At 36.1% G+C, this 15,539-nt stretch overlaps 3 protein-coding genes across 4 annotated transcripts; 2 read left to right on the forward strand and 1 right to left on the reverse strand.

Moving 5' to 3' along the window:
• The first annotated feature begins 303 nt into the window (after nucleotides 1-303).
• On the forward strand, nucleotides 304-7,612 carry EMB1441 (zinc knuckle (CCHC-type) family protein). The gene is made up of 14 exons (XM_012228750.4): nucleotides 304-718; nucleotides 926-1,038; nucleotides 1,144-1,240; nucleotides 1,340-1,464; nucleotides 1,600-2,134; nucleotides 2,450-2,635; nucleotides 3,268-3,561; nucleotides 4,012-4,164; nucleotides 4,568-4,722; nucleotides 4,878-4,983; nucleotides 5,130-6,014; nucleotides 6,466-6,547; nucleotides 6,748-7,110; nucleotides 7,204-7,612. The coding sequence occupies exons 1-14, from the start codon at nucleotides 614-616 to the stop codon at nucleotides 7,392-7,394; spliced, it is 3,390 nt and encodes a 1,129-aa protein (XP_012084140.1). The 5' UTR covers nucleotides 304-613; the 3' UTR covers nucleotides 7,395-7,612.
• Nucleotides 7,613-7,683: 71 nt separating this feature from the next.
• RPS1 (ribosomal protein S1) lies at nucleotides 7,684-10,838 on the reverse strand. Its single transcript, XM_012228752.4, has 7 exons — nucleotides 10,426-10,838; nucleotides 9,931-10,206; nucleotides 9,314-9,394; nucleotides 8,661-8,942; nucleotides 8,462-8,572; nucleotides 8,180-8,266; nucleotides 7,684-7,988 (listed from the first exon to the last, which is right to left on the reverse strand). Exons 1-7 carry the CDS (start codon nucleotides 10,717-10,719, stop codon nucleotides 7,887-7,889), a joined length of 1,233 nt encoding a protein of 410 aa, XP_012084142.1. The 5' UTR covers nucleotides 10,720-10,838; the 3' UTR covers nucleotides 7,684-7,886.
• A 2,217-nt stretch (nucleotides 10,839-13,055) lies between these two features.
• On the forward strand, nucleotides 13,056-14,764 carry LOC105643592 (galactinol synthase 2). Of its 2 annotated transcripts, none has more exons than XM_012228754.3 (4): nucleotides 13,056-13,480; nucleotides 13,696-14,016; nucleotides 14,149-14,259; nucleotides 14,349-14,764. In XM_012228754.3, exons 1-4 carry the CDS (start codon nucleotides 13,178-13,180, stop codon nucleotides 14,559-14,561), a joined length of 948 nt encoding a protein of 315 aa, XP_012084144.1. In that variant the 5' UTR covers nucleotides 13,056-13,177; the 3' UTR covers nucleotides 14,562-14,764. The 2 variants fall into 2 exon arrangements, with proteins under 2 accessions (XP_012084144.1, XP_012084143.1); XM_012228753.4 differs by having other exon boundaries at nucleotides 13,057-13,480; nucleotides 14,125-14,259.
• Nucleotides 14,765-15,539: the final 775 nt, after the last annotated feature.

Genomic DNA, 15,539 nt, shown 5'->3' on the forward strand with positions numbered 1-15,539 from the left:
CCGACACGTTGAAGATCTTCAGGGCTTTTCCTAAAACCTTGCCAATTTAACAAACAGTATCAGAAACTAGTGTTAGAGTTGTTATTATTTCAAAAATTAAAATTAATGACCGAGTACCGATATATCAAATTTTAATTAAACCAATACGATAGAACCTCGAGTCGTTACGACTTTCCAAGAAACCGTTAAAGTGCATGTCGTACTTTCAATGAGATGGTTCATTTAATTTTTTGCGTGGTCGCCGGACGACGGAACGACGCTCTTAGAGAAACGATGCCGATTCTTGTCACACACCAATTCATCCAAACGACCGAACTATATCTTGCCACGTATCATTGCGTTGGGGGATCATCCGACAACAGAGCTGCAAATTTGCTACGTTCAGTAAAAATTTCCCGTATCTCTAAAACGACGTCGCAAATCAAGGTCGGAGCTGGAAAGTAAACAAGGCGGTAAGGTTTATGTACATAACGCAAAGCGGGGCAATCTGCGTGGATTGTCTGAACTCTGAAGTCTGAACCTTCCTCCATTTCTAGAAATCGGAAGAACAATTCCTTGTGCTGTCCAAGCATACACAGAGAAAAAGGAACAGAGCGTTCGATAGGGAGCAGCTATGGTGAAAGTGCGCATGAACACGGCCGACGTGGCCGCTGAAGTCAAGTGCTTGCGAAGGTTAATCGGCATGCGATGCTCCAATGTCTATGATCTCTCTCCCAAGGTCATTCTGTCTTTCCCTCTCTTTTCATATATCTATATTAATTAAATTGTAGCTAATCATCAACCGTTCGTTGAATTGCTTCGTTTAGTCACCTTCTGCTGATTGTTGAACGTGTTCTTTTCGTGAATTTTGATGTCTTTTGCAATTGATTGAATCCCGAAGAGGACACTTACTGAAATTTTCTTTCCTTCTTCAATTAACCGACAGACGTATGTATTCAAGCTAATGAATAGCAGCGGAGTAACAGAATCAGGAGAGAGTGAGAAGGTTTTGCTTTTGATGGAAAGCGGCGTCCGTTTGCATACCACTGCTTATGTTCGGTAATGCTTCACTATTACTTGTTCTATCTACGACTTTTACTTAATCTTCAAAAGAAAAGAGATATGAAGACTTATGATTAACTATTTAATCTTCATGGTCTATAGGGATAAAAGCAACACACCTTCTGGGTTTACGCTAAAATTAAGGAAGCATATACGTACAAGAAGGCTCGAGGATGTGCGGCAGCTTGGATACGATAGAGTATAGCCTTGCTGGATATCAATGTCTTAAAAGCTATGCTGTTTCTTAATTCTTTTTGTTGCTGGTAGTTTTAACTATTGGCTTTTCTTTTCCCCTTAGATCGTTCTCTTCCAATTTGGACTTGGTGCTAATGCACACTATGTAATATTAGAGTTGTATGCTCAAGGAAATATTCTGCTCACTGATTCTGAGTTCACTGTTCTAACGCTACTTCGGTCACACAGGTTGGTGATTCTTGTTCCACATTTGACAAGGCATTTACAGCAGCAGAAAGTATTTGATGCTTGGCTTCATATATTTCTGACATTTGAATTAATTTCTTAATTGCTAATTAAATGCCACCAACTTATTGATGACAGGGATGATGATAAAGGGTTTGCAATCATGTCGCGGCATCGGTATCCTACTGAAATTTGTCGAATTTTTGAGCGAACAACTGCTGCAAAGTTGCAGGAAGTTCTTACATCCTTTAAAGAGCTAGATAAGAGCGAGCCTGTTAAAGATGATGAAAGTAACTTGACTGATAAAACTAAAAAAGAAAAGCAGGGTAAACATAAGGGTGGAAAATCTTCTGAGCCAAGTAAAAATACTGGCGATGGAAATCGTGGCAAGCAAGCCACATTGAAGACTGTCCTTGGCGAGGCACTGGGTTATGGTCCTGCACTTTCTGAGCATATGATATTGGATGCTGATCTGGCTGCAAATACAAAATTTTCTAAAGATAATAGGCTAGATGATGATACAATACAGGTTTTGTTCCATGCTGTTGCAAAATTCGAAGACTGGCTTGAAGATGTTATTTCAGGGGACAAAGTTCCTGAAGGATACATTTTGATGCAGAACAAAAATTTGAGCAAGGGCCGCACCCCATCTGAATCTGGAAGCACTTCTCAGGTTGTATTTATGATGGCATTGTCTCTTTACATGTGAGAGTATACAATAAATGGCCCTCTTTTTTTATTTTTGTTGTTGGAGGGTGCAAGGAGAGAGTAGTTCAGTGATCATCAACTTCCCAATAGTTTATAGCTGATAGATCGCGTATATGGTTCTCCTATCCTTTACATTTTAGTTATTAGTTGATTCAATATATGACCTACTAATATTTCCACCATGCTCCTTTAATTCTTGAGGCGAACCCAAGCAAGGATGACAAATTTTCTAGTTACTGATATATTATTTTAATTAGCATGTCGTGGTTATTCTTTGCAGATCTACGATGAATTCTGCCCCATGTTATTGAACCAATTCAGAACAAGGGAACATTCAAAGTTTGAATCATTTGATGCTGCATTGGATGAGTTCTATAGCAAGATTGAGAGTCAGAGATCCGAACAACAACAAAAAGCAAAAGAGGACTCTGCCGTTCAGAAGTTAAATAAAATACGCCTGGATCAGGTCTTTTTTTATTATTATTTGATATGACATTTGGAAATAAGAACTCTTTATTTTACACTGAATCATGTGTGGTTCATGCTCTTCTATGTCTCCCTTTAGGAATCATTTAGTGCTTCTTGGAATTTTTCTACATCTCAGAACTGATTTAAGGTTTCCTTGCTAGGTTAACATGTATGAGGCTTGAATTTGCCTTGAGTTAGGAATGTTCTGCACTTCGACTGCAAAGTTGACCAGCCATCTTGACTTTATGGGATGGGATCAAGAAGCATATATTTCCTATCTCATACATTCATTAGTAGTTTTATTATGATTTCTGTAAGAGTGAAGGGGTAAAGATGTTGTTGGGCAGAACAACATGACTATTTGAGGCATTACAGTTTTCCATGATAAAGTATAAATGTTGAGATAAGCTGCGGGTTATTTCGTTGAATTGCCTATCTCATATATGTCGAATTTGCATTTAAGCAATTTACTCCATATTCTCATTTGCTGTTGGCTTCATTATTGTCATCATCAACATATGGTATTCCTAAGCATTCATGTTATGTTTATTTTTTATGTCTTTTCTTCTTCTTCTTCTTCTTCTTCTTCTTCTTCTTCTTTCTTTTAATGTATTTCTACTTTATGCGCAGGAAAATCGCGTGGTAACATTAAGGAAAGAAGTAGACCACTGTGTTAGAATGGCGGAATTGATAGAATACAACCTAGAAGATGTAGACAGTGCTATATTGGCTGTTCGTGTGGCTCTTGCAAAGGGAATGAGTTGGGAGGACCTAACTCGTATGGTGAAGGAAGAGAAGAAGTTGGGAAACCCTGTGGCTGGCCTAATTGACAAGCTCTACCTAGAAAGGAACTGCATGACATTGCTTTTAAGCAACAATCTTGATGACATGGATGATGATGAAAAGACACTTCCGGTGGACAAGGTGTTATTTGAGTGCAAACTAGCACTTGTGCACTTCAAGCATTTATATTATGCAAATCATGAAATCCTTCTCTGCACTGTCTAGTTTCTAATGTCAATTTAAATTTGTACATGCTTAGCTTATGTGATTAATTTGCTTCTGAACTTTGAAGGCAAAGCTTATCAATTTCTTCTTGTTTTAATTTCTTGAGTAATGCCTATCCCATAACTAACAAGATGACTCGTTAGTAATGGTTCTGCTGTAATTTCTCAATATCTATTATTAGATCAAAGATTTTGATTTAACTTTTCTGATTTGATCTGTGATTATTTTCACAACATTATCATCATTATCATTGTGTCTCTTTGAATTAATATGTACTTTAATTATTAGCCAGAGAGAATAGCATCCAAAACTTATGCCATTATTATTATTACTTATTCTTCATTTCCTTTTTTCCCCCACTTTCAGGTTGAAGTGGATTTGGCACTTTCTGCACATGCCAATGCTCGGCGGTGGTATGAACAGAAGAAAAGGCAGGAAAGCAAGCAAGAAAAGACTGTTATAGCCCATGAAAAGGCTTTTAAAGCTGCTGAAAGAAAGACTCGTCAGCAGCTTTCACAGGTAGCTTTTTAGATTGCAAATATATTGATGTTGATTTCTGGCCTGGTGATGCTTGCTCCTGCATTTATCATTCAAGTAGATACTAGGTTCTTTGCCAATCAAATGAGTAAAGGTCCATCGGTTTATTGAGTTGGTGACAGACAAATATTTCTTATGATGGATAGCATGACGTGTAGTAGGTTTTCATTATTTAGCATGAGATGAAGGCATAATAAGTGGTGGAATGCATTGTAAAATGAATCTAATTCTGAAAACTTTGAACACACTTGTGGAAAACGTAACAGGCAAGCGCCATTATGTATCTCGTTTTTCTCTTCTAAATTTCTTACTGTTGTTTCAACTACTATTATTTCTAAAAAATTTAATCTTTACAAATCTATTTTTTCACTTGCTGATCACGCAGGAAAAATCTGTTGCCACTATATCACATATGCGTAAAGTTCACTGGTTTGAGAAATTTAATTGGTTTATCAGCAGCGAGAACTATTTGGTTATTAGTGGACGTGATGCGCAACAAAATGAGATGATAGTCAAGCGTTATATGTCAAAAGGAGATCTGTAAGTCTATTATTTTAATATTGAAATTTTCTGTTTTTTTACTTTGCTTGGCAGGCAAGAGGACCTGCTAGTAAATTTCATATAGTCTTCACTCTTTTTTGACATGAAATATGCAAATGAATGAAGTTTTAATATCTATTAAAACTGTGGAACAGTTACGTCCATGCAGATCTTCATGGAGCCTCTAGTACTGTAATTAAGAACCACAGGCCTGAACAACCTGTACCTCCTCTCACTTTAAACCAAGCTGGATGTTTCACAGTAAGTTTTTATTCCACTGCTGTTATATATATATATATATATATACATATATATATATATATATATATTTTTTTTTTTTTTTTTCACTTGTTACTGGGATACATATGCAGCATAATTTGAGTTGTTAATTAAATTTTGCATTGTAGGTTTGCCACAGCCAGGCATGGGATTCAAAGATTGTTACTAGTGCTTGGTGGGTGTACCCTCATCAGGTCAGCAAGTCTGCTCCTACAGGGGAGTATCTCACTGTTGGAAGCTTCATGATTCGTGGGAAGAAGAACTTTCTCCCTCCGCATCCTCTTATAATGGGCTTTGGATTGTTATTTCGCTTGGACGAGAGCTCTTTGGGATCACATTTAAATGAAAGGAGGGTACGTGGTGAGGAGGAAGGATTGAATGACTTTAAAGAAAGTGGCTCTGTCCAAGAAATTTCCGATTCCGATTCAGAGAAGGAAGCAACAGGCAAAGAACACGGGGTAGAATCAGAAAATATTGCTAATGACTCGACTGTCTCTAATGCTGAAGTCATTGATCCACATAAAGTTTTTCAAGGAGGAACTGCTGTCAGTGGAGTCAGCACTGAAGAGATGCCTGTTATTGTTGGAAATGGCGTTGCTTCTGTTACCCCACAACTTGAGGATCTCATTGATAGAGCTCTTGGGTTGGGACCTGCTACTTTATCTCAAAAAAATTATGATGTGGAAACATCCCAGGTTGATCTGTCTGATGATCATGATCATGAGGAAAGGAAAGCAAGATTGAGAGATAAACCTCATATTTCAAAAGCTGAAAGAAGAAAGCAAAAGAAAGGTCAGAAAAGTGGTGTTGGAGATGCAAAAAATGAGCAGGAGAAAGAAGAATCAAAAGAAATCGATGTTTCTGTCAGTAGTCAACCTGAAAAGAGTATTCAAAATAACAAGGCAGGAGGTGGAAAAATCAGTCGTGGGCAGAAGAGTAAACTTAAGAAGATGAAGGAGAAGTATGCAAATCAAGATGAGGAAGAAAGGAGCATCAGGATGGCTTTACTGGCTGTGAGTACAAAAACTTTCATTTCAACCTTTTATCATTTTGCACCAATATAGAAATTTCTTTTTATATTTAGTCCATCACATAAGTTGGGCATCTCTAAAAGCACAATTGCTTTTATTGATACCAAAATGTTCGACATATCACACTCTTTTTTTGAGCTGGTTCTTTGTCACTATAAAAAAATCCCTGCGTTGAGTTTTTCTTTTTTTCCCCCCGCTCACTCTCATTCAGAGGGAATTTAGTGAGATAGCAAGCAAGAAACGATGACTGCTATGATTTTGTAACTCCATGAATAGATTGTGCCCATTAGGCCTTCCTGCCCATTTAGCATATCCAAAATTTTGTAAAGGTTGTATTTGATATATCACACATTCACATGTTGGATGAAATGAAGATTTATTTTATTTATTTAGTCTCAAATTCGAAATTTGACAATACATTTTGAAATTTCAGTCTGCTGGAAACACATGCAAGAAAGATGAAGAGACACAAAATGAAAATGCTGCTATTAGCAAAGGGAAACCACCTGTTATTGGTACGTGTTCCAAACTAAAAGTCTTATGAGTTGTTGATAAAAGATTGGTTGATTTTTATTTGTCCTTTTTATCTATATTTAGATGCTCAATAGCTTTGGTGTGTCCGAAAACAATCAATATCTCTAGATGCCAATCAATATCATTTGATGGAAAAACTAAAGTAGTTTAAGTTTTATATCACGCTGTTTCATTCTAACAGGTCCTGATGATGCTCCAAAAGTATGTTATAAATGCAAAAAGGCAGGTCATCTCGCTCGGGATTGCCCCGAACATCCAGATGATCATTCAGGTAGTCGTGCAAATGGTGGAACAGTCGATAACTCTCGTGTGGGTTTTGACCATGCCACTTTGGAGGCAGACAGGATGGCCATGGAGGAAGACGACATCCATGAGATAGGTGAAGAAGACAAAGGGAAGTTAAATGATTTGGATTACTTGACTGGAAATCCCTTGCCTAGCGACATTCTCTTGTATGCTGTGCCTGTTTGTGGTCCTTACAATGCAGTGCAGTCATACAAGTACCGAGTGAAAATTGTTCCTGGCACTGCAAAGAAAGGAAAAGGTATTCTAGCTTTTTATAGGCCTCCAGCTTCAATTACTTTTTGAGTCTTTGTTCCTAAAAATTTGACTAAGCTGTGCACTTGTCTCTTTTTAGCTGCAAAAACTGCCATGAATTTGTTCAGCCACATGCCAGAAGCAACTAGCAGGGAGAAGGAATTGATGAAAGCATGTACAGATCCTGAGCTAGTTGCTGCAATTATCGGCAATGTAAAGATCACAGCTGCAGGCCTCACACAGTTGAAGCAGAAGCAAAAAAAAGGCAAGAAGAACAAAGAGGGAAAATAGCAAAGTTCAGTTTAGCTAACGAGTTTGTAAAAGCAAAGCTCGATGAAAAGAAGGCTGTATATCCTCACAGACTTCTAGGGATAAAGTTTTGTCTTTGGAACAATTACTCTGCTGTACAAAAAAAAAAAAAAAAAAAAATGGTGCGTCTATTTTTGATAAGAAAATCATTTTGTTGAATCAAAATCAGACATGAAATGAACCTAGTTGAACAAATTTCAGATTTTTGAGTTGTTCATTTGCAAAAGCAATTGACGATAATTATTTTTATGGAAAGGGGCAAAGACAAATGTTGAAATCGTAACATTCGCGGGTGCTATATTCCATTGAAGTGCATGAATTGATTTTCTGATTTTTCACGTACAACGACAAAAGTACGCGTACGCAATAAAATCAAACGGAAGAATTGTTAACGTTTTTAGCTCAGGCAAAAAAGTGAAGCCATTTGTACAAATTTTACTTGAAAGGACAAAGTCACCAAAAAATGAGATCATATCACTCTTCTGCCGCAGGAATAGCACTCAAGTCCAAACCCTCTGCTGGTAGATCAGAAGTCAGCGGACCCAATATTCCATCTGAACTGAGCGTTAGTCCACTCTGTTGAATGAAAAAGGGGCAAAAAAAAAAAAAAAAAAAAAAAAAAAAAAATCAAATGCGTCTCCTCATACTAACTGATCTCAATTATTGAAAACAACAATTTAATCCATCACCTCTGGAGCTTTCCTATTTGCTCCTCTGGTTATTTATGGACCTAGTTCAAATAAAGAGAAAGATGATTGAACAAGTACCTCAGGCTGGAATCTCAGTATGTCAGCACGAGCCATAGCTTCTGCTTGAGCAATTCTCTGCCTGAATGACTGAGCCATCTCCTCTGCCTGTTAAATCAAAGCAAAAAGTAGTAATAAGATATATCTTATTGAACTACAAAAGGATAGTAAGTCATTTCTGACCATATATGCCTGGTAATTTTGAACTACAAAAGGATAGTCAAACTAAGGACAGAACAAGATGCAGTGGTGGTCATGATCATTCATATAATAGCTAATGTATCCACGAAACTTGAAAATTACCTTCTCAAAAACAAGCTTTGGATTGCGAATCATATCGCCAGGAGTAGGTTCTAACTTTTTGGTAGAAAGACTTACTCTACCTCTCTCACGGTCATGGCTTAGTATCATGACCTGTATAACAAGGTATGGTCAAAATACCATCAGCTCTACCAAATGACAGATATGCAGAATGTAGTGTAAATGATCAATAGCTACTGACCTTGAGAGTATCACCAGGTTGAAGGACGGTTGCAATATCGGAGATGCGATCATGACTAATCTGACTGACATGAAGAAGGCCGTTGATTCCACCAATATCAATGAAGGCGCCATATGGTTTCAGGCTCTGAACAGTACCAAGGACCACTGATCCAATACCCAGTTGTGCCTGATTGTCTGCCATGGCCTTGCGGTTACTTAGCACAAGCCTAGATTGTTCCTCATCAACATCAACAAACTTTAGTGGAAGCTCCTTTTCAAGAAGTTCTTCTGCAGTTGAATTCTAACACATATGCAAAGGAAAGGTGACAACTCGGAATACAGAGAAACACACTGCTACATAGAGTGGAAACTAAATACGACAGTAAAGAAGCTGAGGAAAAGAAAAGGATTAAGTTGTTTCTCAATTAAAAGGATTAGCAAAATGTGAAATAAAAAATTATTTTCATGAGAGGATAAATAGCTTATTACTGTTATCATCTCTAGCTTGCCTCTCATCACTAATCAAACCATTTTTTTGAAGTGAAATGCCCAGCCCCATGTTGATGGGATATAATAAAAGGGTTCAGAAAAAGAGCCAGTAAGTCAGAATATGGAGACATTTTTTCTTTCTGACATCAATGTGGAACTGTAAAAGCTAGGTTAAGTACAAACCGATGCTATTTGTGAAAAAGGGACAAAACCCCGAAGGCCCTCCACTATTGCAACCACTCCACCTTTGTTTGCACCAACAACCTACATATACATGCCAATTTTCAAATTGTGGAAATAAAGGAATTAGCAGTAATTCAAACACCACAAAGTGCTATTGACAAAGATTCAACAAGAGGCAGTCAGTAAAAAAGGATAAATATCAAGGGTTTCCATACATCTATCACTAAAATACTGTGATGCAAGGGAAGAATCTGTAGCAATTAATTCTCAACAATTAGGCTAGAATAGGGTGATTGTGGTTGGAGTAAAATAATATAATTGGTTTCAAAGAAACCCTTAGAATTAAATTCTGAATTAATAAAGAAAAATAGAATTCATAAACTAACTATTGTTGTCCTATTTGTTCTAGTTAGGATAAATACTAATTCTTACACTAAAAAGTATTCCTAATTAGTTAATATTCTATCACATAAGAATCCTAACTAAAGAACGAAACTTGAATATTCCTCCTGCATCATACTGGACGAGGCATTCATAACTTAAAATATTGAGTATGAAAAAGGGGAAATTAGAATATATTGGATTCTAAATGCATTGTTAGATGCATAAATACTCACCTTACCCTTCACAATAACATCCTCAGCTTGAAGCTGCCTACACCTTTCCCAGGCAAGTCCATACTGAATTTCCCTTAAGCTCAAGACTAAGCTATCATCAGCTTCATTTTCACCAATAATTATGAACTCCTCTGTCATTCCAGGAACTATACCAGCTTCATGTACATGTTTTATCTTGTGAATGCACGCTTCTTGAACTGGTAAAAATGCAGAAGATTTTGCAGTAATATCAACCAATGCGCCATTGGAATCAGTCATAAAAACTGTGCCCTTCACCTGACACAAACAAGCACAATAATACTAATCACAATACTGTCTTACCAAAAAGAAAAGCTTCACCATTTTTCCTTTTCAAACAAGAGGAAAACACTTAATCAATGAACAAACACATTCTAACCTTACAGCAATTTTTCAATTTTTTAGATACCTCAAATATTCCCAAGTCCCACTCTTAATTTGAAAGAAAGAAAAAAAAAGCGTTCGTTGTGAACTAACCGTGGCGCCAATCTCAGAAATGAAGTCATAGTTCTCAAGAGCAGAATGGAATTCTTCGACGGTGAAGGCAACGCCTTCCATTGGAGCAGTACGGCAGCGTTCGTAGGCTTCCTCGAAGAGTTCCTTAAGCTTTTCCCTCTCTTTGGTCTGCGCATTAGAAATTGCGACAGCTGATACAACAAAAGTAGACTTTCTAGTCTTCCAAGAGGATAATAGTGAAGCTCTTTTACTGAGGCGAGACGTTGAGGGCGGTAAGCATCTTAGGCCTGTGAATTGTTGAGCCAGCGACGCCATGTATGTACCTTTCCTTTTTGGTTTCAGTCTTCTGTTTTTGTAAAGTGGCTGTGCAAGAGCAGGATAAGGTAAGATGCTGATCGCGACACGGAGCCGGTGCCCAGTGCCCGCTAGCAAGATAAAATTACCGCGGGACCAATTTTACTCAGATCGGACGGTCAAACCGCTGCCTCGCACTCAATGCAAAATTTATTTTCCGTCGATAATATTGCTAAGACCCATATACAGACAGCTAAGCCCACGTCCAAGTCCAAGTCCAAGTCCACACTACCTAATGCTACCCAATCAAATTTAGCGTCCAATCATATTTGGGCCTCAGGCCCAGACAGGCGAAAATCTAAGGTTTGTCAAAAATTTTTGTTTTAGAAGTTAAAGTTAACAATAAATAAATTCAAAACTATATAAGATTCTACTCATTGTATTAAGTTTATTTTGATTTTTTTTTTAGCGTACGGATTCGATTAATGAAGAAAATACCAAGTTGATGGATTAGGGTTTTATACAGTTTATATATTTTAATTAAGATGCAAATCATGCAAAAGTTAACCCTAAATTAAAAAAACTTAGAAGGGATACGAAAGGATAAAATTATAGCTTCAAATTCAATCATAGTCAGCGACCAAAAACCAAAAGTGTTTCTCTTCGGAAAGCAAATTTGTTGGTAGCTTTGATTTCTATTTTAGAAATATTCCAAATTTCCTTAACCTTATGTACACTTGTTGCTAGAATTCCACTAGTATATTCGTGACCATGTATTATTGGTATCAAAGAATCAAAACTGATCAAAAGCCAAAAAGAATATATATATATATATATATATATATATATATATATCATGTGTCAAATGCATGGATGGATATGTCATACGTGGGCATGTGAAATTTTAATGATTTATTTTCTTGTAAACCAATTGAATTTAATTTGTTTTCCCCCTCTGATGTTTTAGTCTAATTGTCTTTCTAACAATTTCATTTATGGAATGACAATGGAACTCTACAATTCTGTGTCTCAGAACAAAACAAATATTTAGAATCTTGAACGAGATTTCTCTTTATGTTCTTCAATGTTTGAACCGTATGCAATTTATTTATTTTCATTTTTGAAAGTGAATTCTCTCTTCTTCCTTTTTTTTTTTTTTTTTTTAGTTGTCTTTTTTCTTACTGGTGAAGAGTATGTAGGCAGATTCGACTTTGTTCATGTATATACTTTGGTGTCGATCAATCAATAGCATGACTCTTTCTTTTTAACGTTATTATCATTTTTCTTTTTATTCTTTTGGGCTCCAATCACTTAATTTTGTATTTATATTTTCCATTTTAATATCTTATCTTTTGCTACGAATACATTAATTCCATTTAACATATATAATTATTAACGATATGATATTCTCTTACCCTCCATAACGGTTAGATAAAAAACTAATTCCTTTCAATTTGGAAAGCCACGACGTTAAAATCTTTCTTAAAATATCGATACTACAATCCAATCTTGTGATCAAACTATCTAGTATGCATATCTTTATGGGTTTACACTAGCAATTTGTATCTTTGCTTCTTATTATTTTCATAATTAGTATGTTTTATATATATTTGCCTACTAATAAATTCCTTATCTTACATGAATACATACTAGTGCTAAATTTATATATGATTTGCACATAGAAAAGATAGGCAATAAAGATTTTTTAGCACGTGCAACAATATGAATATGAGCAAGTGTTTCCTTTTCTTCCCAGTCAAAATTCAAAATTTTCTTGAATAATTTATATATTATATCACTAATGGATTAGTTAAACTAATAACACCGTATGCAAGAAAAAGTTAACAGAATAATTGGGAATATCCCTCCAAGTTTAACTAGGGTATAAAAGGCATTGTTTGACCCAAATTAATTAGCCTAGTCTCAAAATGGAGAGAATAACAAAATTTGAAAATGATAAAATCTTCAGGCTATATAAATATAAAATCCCTAGAAACAAGGCTCGTAATTGTTCTTCCCTCCTAATTGTTAACTAAAAAGAGAGAAATTTTTTTTAAAAAAAGTTCATTGATAAGGAAAGGAATGCTACACTAACCATACGAATTTGGACACTTAGCCAAACAAAACCAGCTGATAACTTCGTCCCACTTGACAATAAGGCCACGCACCCTGCAATTGCCTTTGCCTTTTAATGTGTCAAATCTCAAAACAAGCAAGTGTGATACAGAAACCCGCTATCGCCATTTTCTTGCCACGTTTCAAAACCTAAATCATAATTCAAGAAAATAGCCATACACAATTATTCCCTTCTCTATTTGCCATTTTCACAACCACCCTCGTTGCCTATATATAGGAGGCTCCCGCTACTCCCAACACCTCACACGCAAGTTTCTTGGATCTTTCTCTTAGTCTTATCGTCTTTGTTCTTGAAACCTTTTTTTGTTTTCTTTTGTTTCTTCTTTTAGCCTGAAGGAAAAAGATGTCTCCTTATGCAGCCATGGAACCCATAATCTCTCAATCAAAAGCATATATTACGTTCTTGGCTGGCAATGGGGATTATGTGAAAGGTGTTGTGGGTTTAGCCAAGGGTTTAAGGAAGACAAAAACTGCATACCCTCTTGTGGTGGCTGTTTTGCCTGATGTTCCAGAGGAGCACCGCCAGATTCTTGAATCTCAGGGCTGTATTATCCGAGAGATTGAGCCGGTGTATCCACCGGAGAACCAGACTCAGTTTGCCATGGCTTATTATGTCATTAACTACTCAAAGCTGCGTATTTGGGAGGTATGATTATTACTATTAATTAGTCATTCATAAGGGAACCTTATAAAATATATACATGCTTAGTTTTTATTTTATTATTGGGTTGCTGCCATGCACTTGGTGCACGTGGACTACTCTTACTACTAGGGTTAGTTTCCAGTTTCCACGTGTGATCTTACATAATTTTAGTATTTTTGTTTTTACTTATCATGAAAAATGATTAATGGTATCTGTAGTTTGTGGAATATGAGAAGATGATATACTTGGATGGCGATATTCAAGTGTTTGAGAATATTGATCACCTTTTCGATTCACCAAATGGGTATTTTTATGCTGTGATGGACTGTTTTTGCGAGAAAACCTGGAGTTACTCTCCACAGTATAAGGTTGGATACTGTCAACAATGCCCTGAAAGAGCCCCATGGCCAAAGGAGATGGGCTCTCCTCCTCCTCTCTACTTCAATGCTGGCATGTTTCTCTTTGAGCCTAATCTTTTGACCTACTTTGATCTCTTGGAGACCCTCAAAGTTACTCCCACTACTTCCTTCGCTGAGCAGGTACATAAATTCAAAATTATACATTTAATTTATATTCTTTCCGTTTATATATATAAATATATATATACACACACATATATGGTAAAAAATAAATATTATATTGTGAAGGACTTTCTGAATATGTTCTTCAAGGACGTGTACAAGCCTATCCCTCCTATATACAATCTTGTTTTGGCTATGCTTTGGCGTCATCCTGAAAATGTGGAGATGGACAAAGTCAAAGTTGTCCACTATTGTGCTGCGGTTAGTAAATTAATTAGCGAATCTGGTTATTAATTAAAAAATACTTAATTAAGAAAATAATATAACCTTTTCTTTTAAATTGTTATTAGGGTTCGAAGCCATGGAGATACACAGGCAAAGAAGAGAACATGGACAGAGAAGACATAAAGACGTTTGTAAAGAAATGGTGGGAAATATATGAAGATGAGTCATTGGATTACAAGAACCGTGCGCCTGTTGATAATGCAAAATTTGGTGAATTAATTGCAGCTTTGACTGAGGAAGGAGTTGTTCAACAGAGAAGTGCCCCTTCTGCAGCTTAAATATACAGTTTCTGGGGTTATTTATAGTAATATATATAGACAAATAAAGAGTATTGCCTTTTAATCTTGAGTAATATATAGACAATTGTTAATTCAGTAGCTTGTGTTTATATATCATAATTGCAACCTTGACTACTACAAGTTGGCTTTCCTTAGATTTGGCGTTATTATTAATTAATTATAAACAATATTTTTTTTCCATAGTTTTCTTGTATCTTTTTGCATTTTTTTTTTTTTAGATTTGTGATTATCCGTTCTTGTAAATAATTTTTTAATGGATTAAATTGGTTTTTTTTTTAACTGATGATCATCAACTATGTTGTCATCAATCAATTTTAGCAGCCTCTTTTCCTTTTTGTTTGAATGTGAAGTCTTACTTGCTAAGGTTTGTGATAGTAACATAATTCAAATGGAGGGAAAGGAATCTAACTTTCCTTTTTCTTTTTCTTCTTTTAAATTTAAATATTGAGAAATCTAAAATCAGCATATAACTTTCGAACAGATTCGAAATAATAAGAGTCGTAATTTGTATATTCCGATAACGGCGTTAATAATACAATATGATAATTTAGAAATGTAATGAAAGTCCTGTGATATGAATCAAAGCCAAGGAGATTTTTGAGGATGAGAGATGATAAGAGTGTTTTTATTGTTAACCATCCGATGATATTTTATGTAATCTACGCTTTAGAAAACAGAAACAGTTCATCATTTTACCTACGGTGTAACTGTTTTGCGAACGACAGCCGCTCCCTACGTACAACAACGGGATTGTGGATTTTGAACACAAGAAATTGGATAACGGAAAATACCTACTCGATGTATATGGGACCACCCATGGATTGAGCTAGTAGTTAGTGGATAAGACTTAGTAGGACGTGGATGAATAACGAAGCCACATGTGTCCTTTCTTCTCTAATACCAGAAAAGCACGAAACCACACGTGTCCTTTGTCCGCTAATACCAGAGGTTTTTCTC

Source organism: Jatropha curcas, chromosome 7 (genome assembly GCF_041381405.1).
Source record: "Jatropha curcas cultivar XTBG-Jc1 chromosome 7, XTBG_Jcur_1.0, whole genome shotgun sequence".
In the NCBI taxonomy this organism is placed as follows: domain Eukaryota; kingdom Viridiplantae; phylum Streptophyta; class Magnoliopsida; order Malpighiales; family Euphorbiaceae; genus Jatropha; species Jatropha curcas.

Bases quoted from the DNA above. Each gene is read 5' to 3' on its own strand.
- RPS1 (XM_012228752.4), bottom strand. From the start codon at position 10,719: ATGGCGTCGCTGGCTCAACAATTCACAGGCCTAAGATGCTTACCGCCC. The intron at 10,207-10,425 runs GTTAGTTCACAA...TGTTTGTGTCAG, and splicing joins TTTCTGAGATTGGCGCCACG to GTGAAGGGCACAGTTTTTAT. The intron at 8,943-9,313 runs GTTTGTACTTAA...CATATGTGTTAG, and splicing joins CTTTTTCACAAATAGCATCG to AATTCAACTGCAGAAGAACT.
- EMB1441 (XM_012228750.4), top strand. From the start codon at position 614: ATGGTGAAAGTGCGCATGAACACGGCCGACGTGGCCGCTGAAGTCAAG. The intron at 719-925 runs GTCATTCTGTCT...ATTAACCGACAG, and splicing joins TCTATGATCTCTCTCCCAAG to ACGTATGTATTCAAGCTAAT. The intron at 4,723-4,877 runs GTAAGTCTATTA...ACTGTGGAACAG, and splicing joins TATATGTCAAAAGGAGATCT to TTACGTCCATGCAGATCTTC.
- LOC105643592 (XM_012228753.4), top strand. From the start codon at position 13,178: ATGTCTCCTTATGCAGCCATGGAACCCATAATCTCTCAATCAAAAGCA. The intron at 13,481-13,695 runs GTATGATTATTA...TGGTATCTGTAG, and splicing joins CAAAGCTGCGTATTTGGGAG to TTTGTGGAATATGAGAAGAT. The intron at 14,260-14,348 runs GTTAGTAAATTA...AATTGTTATTAG, and splicing joins TTGTCCACTATTGTGCTGCG to GGTTCGAAGCCATGGAGATA.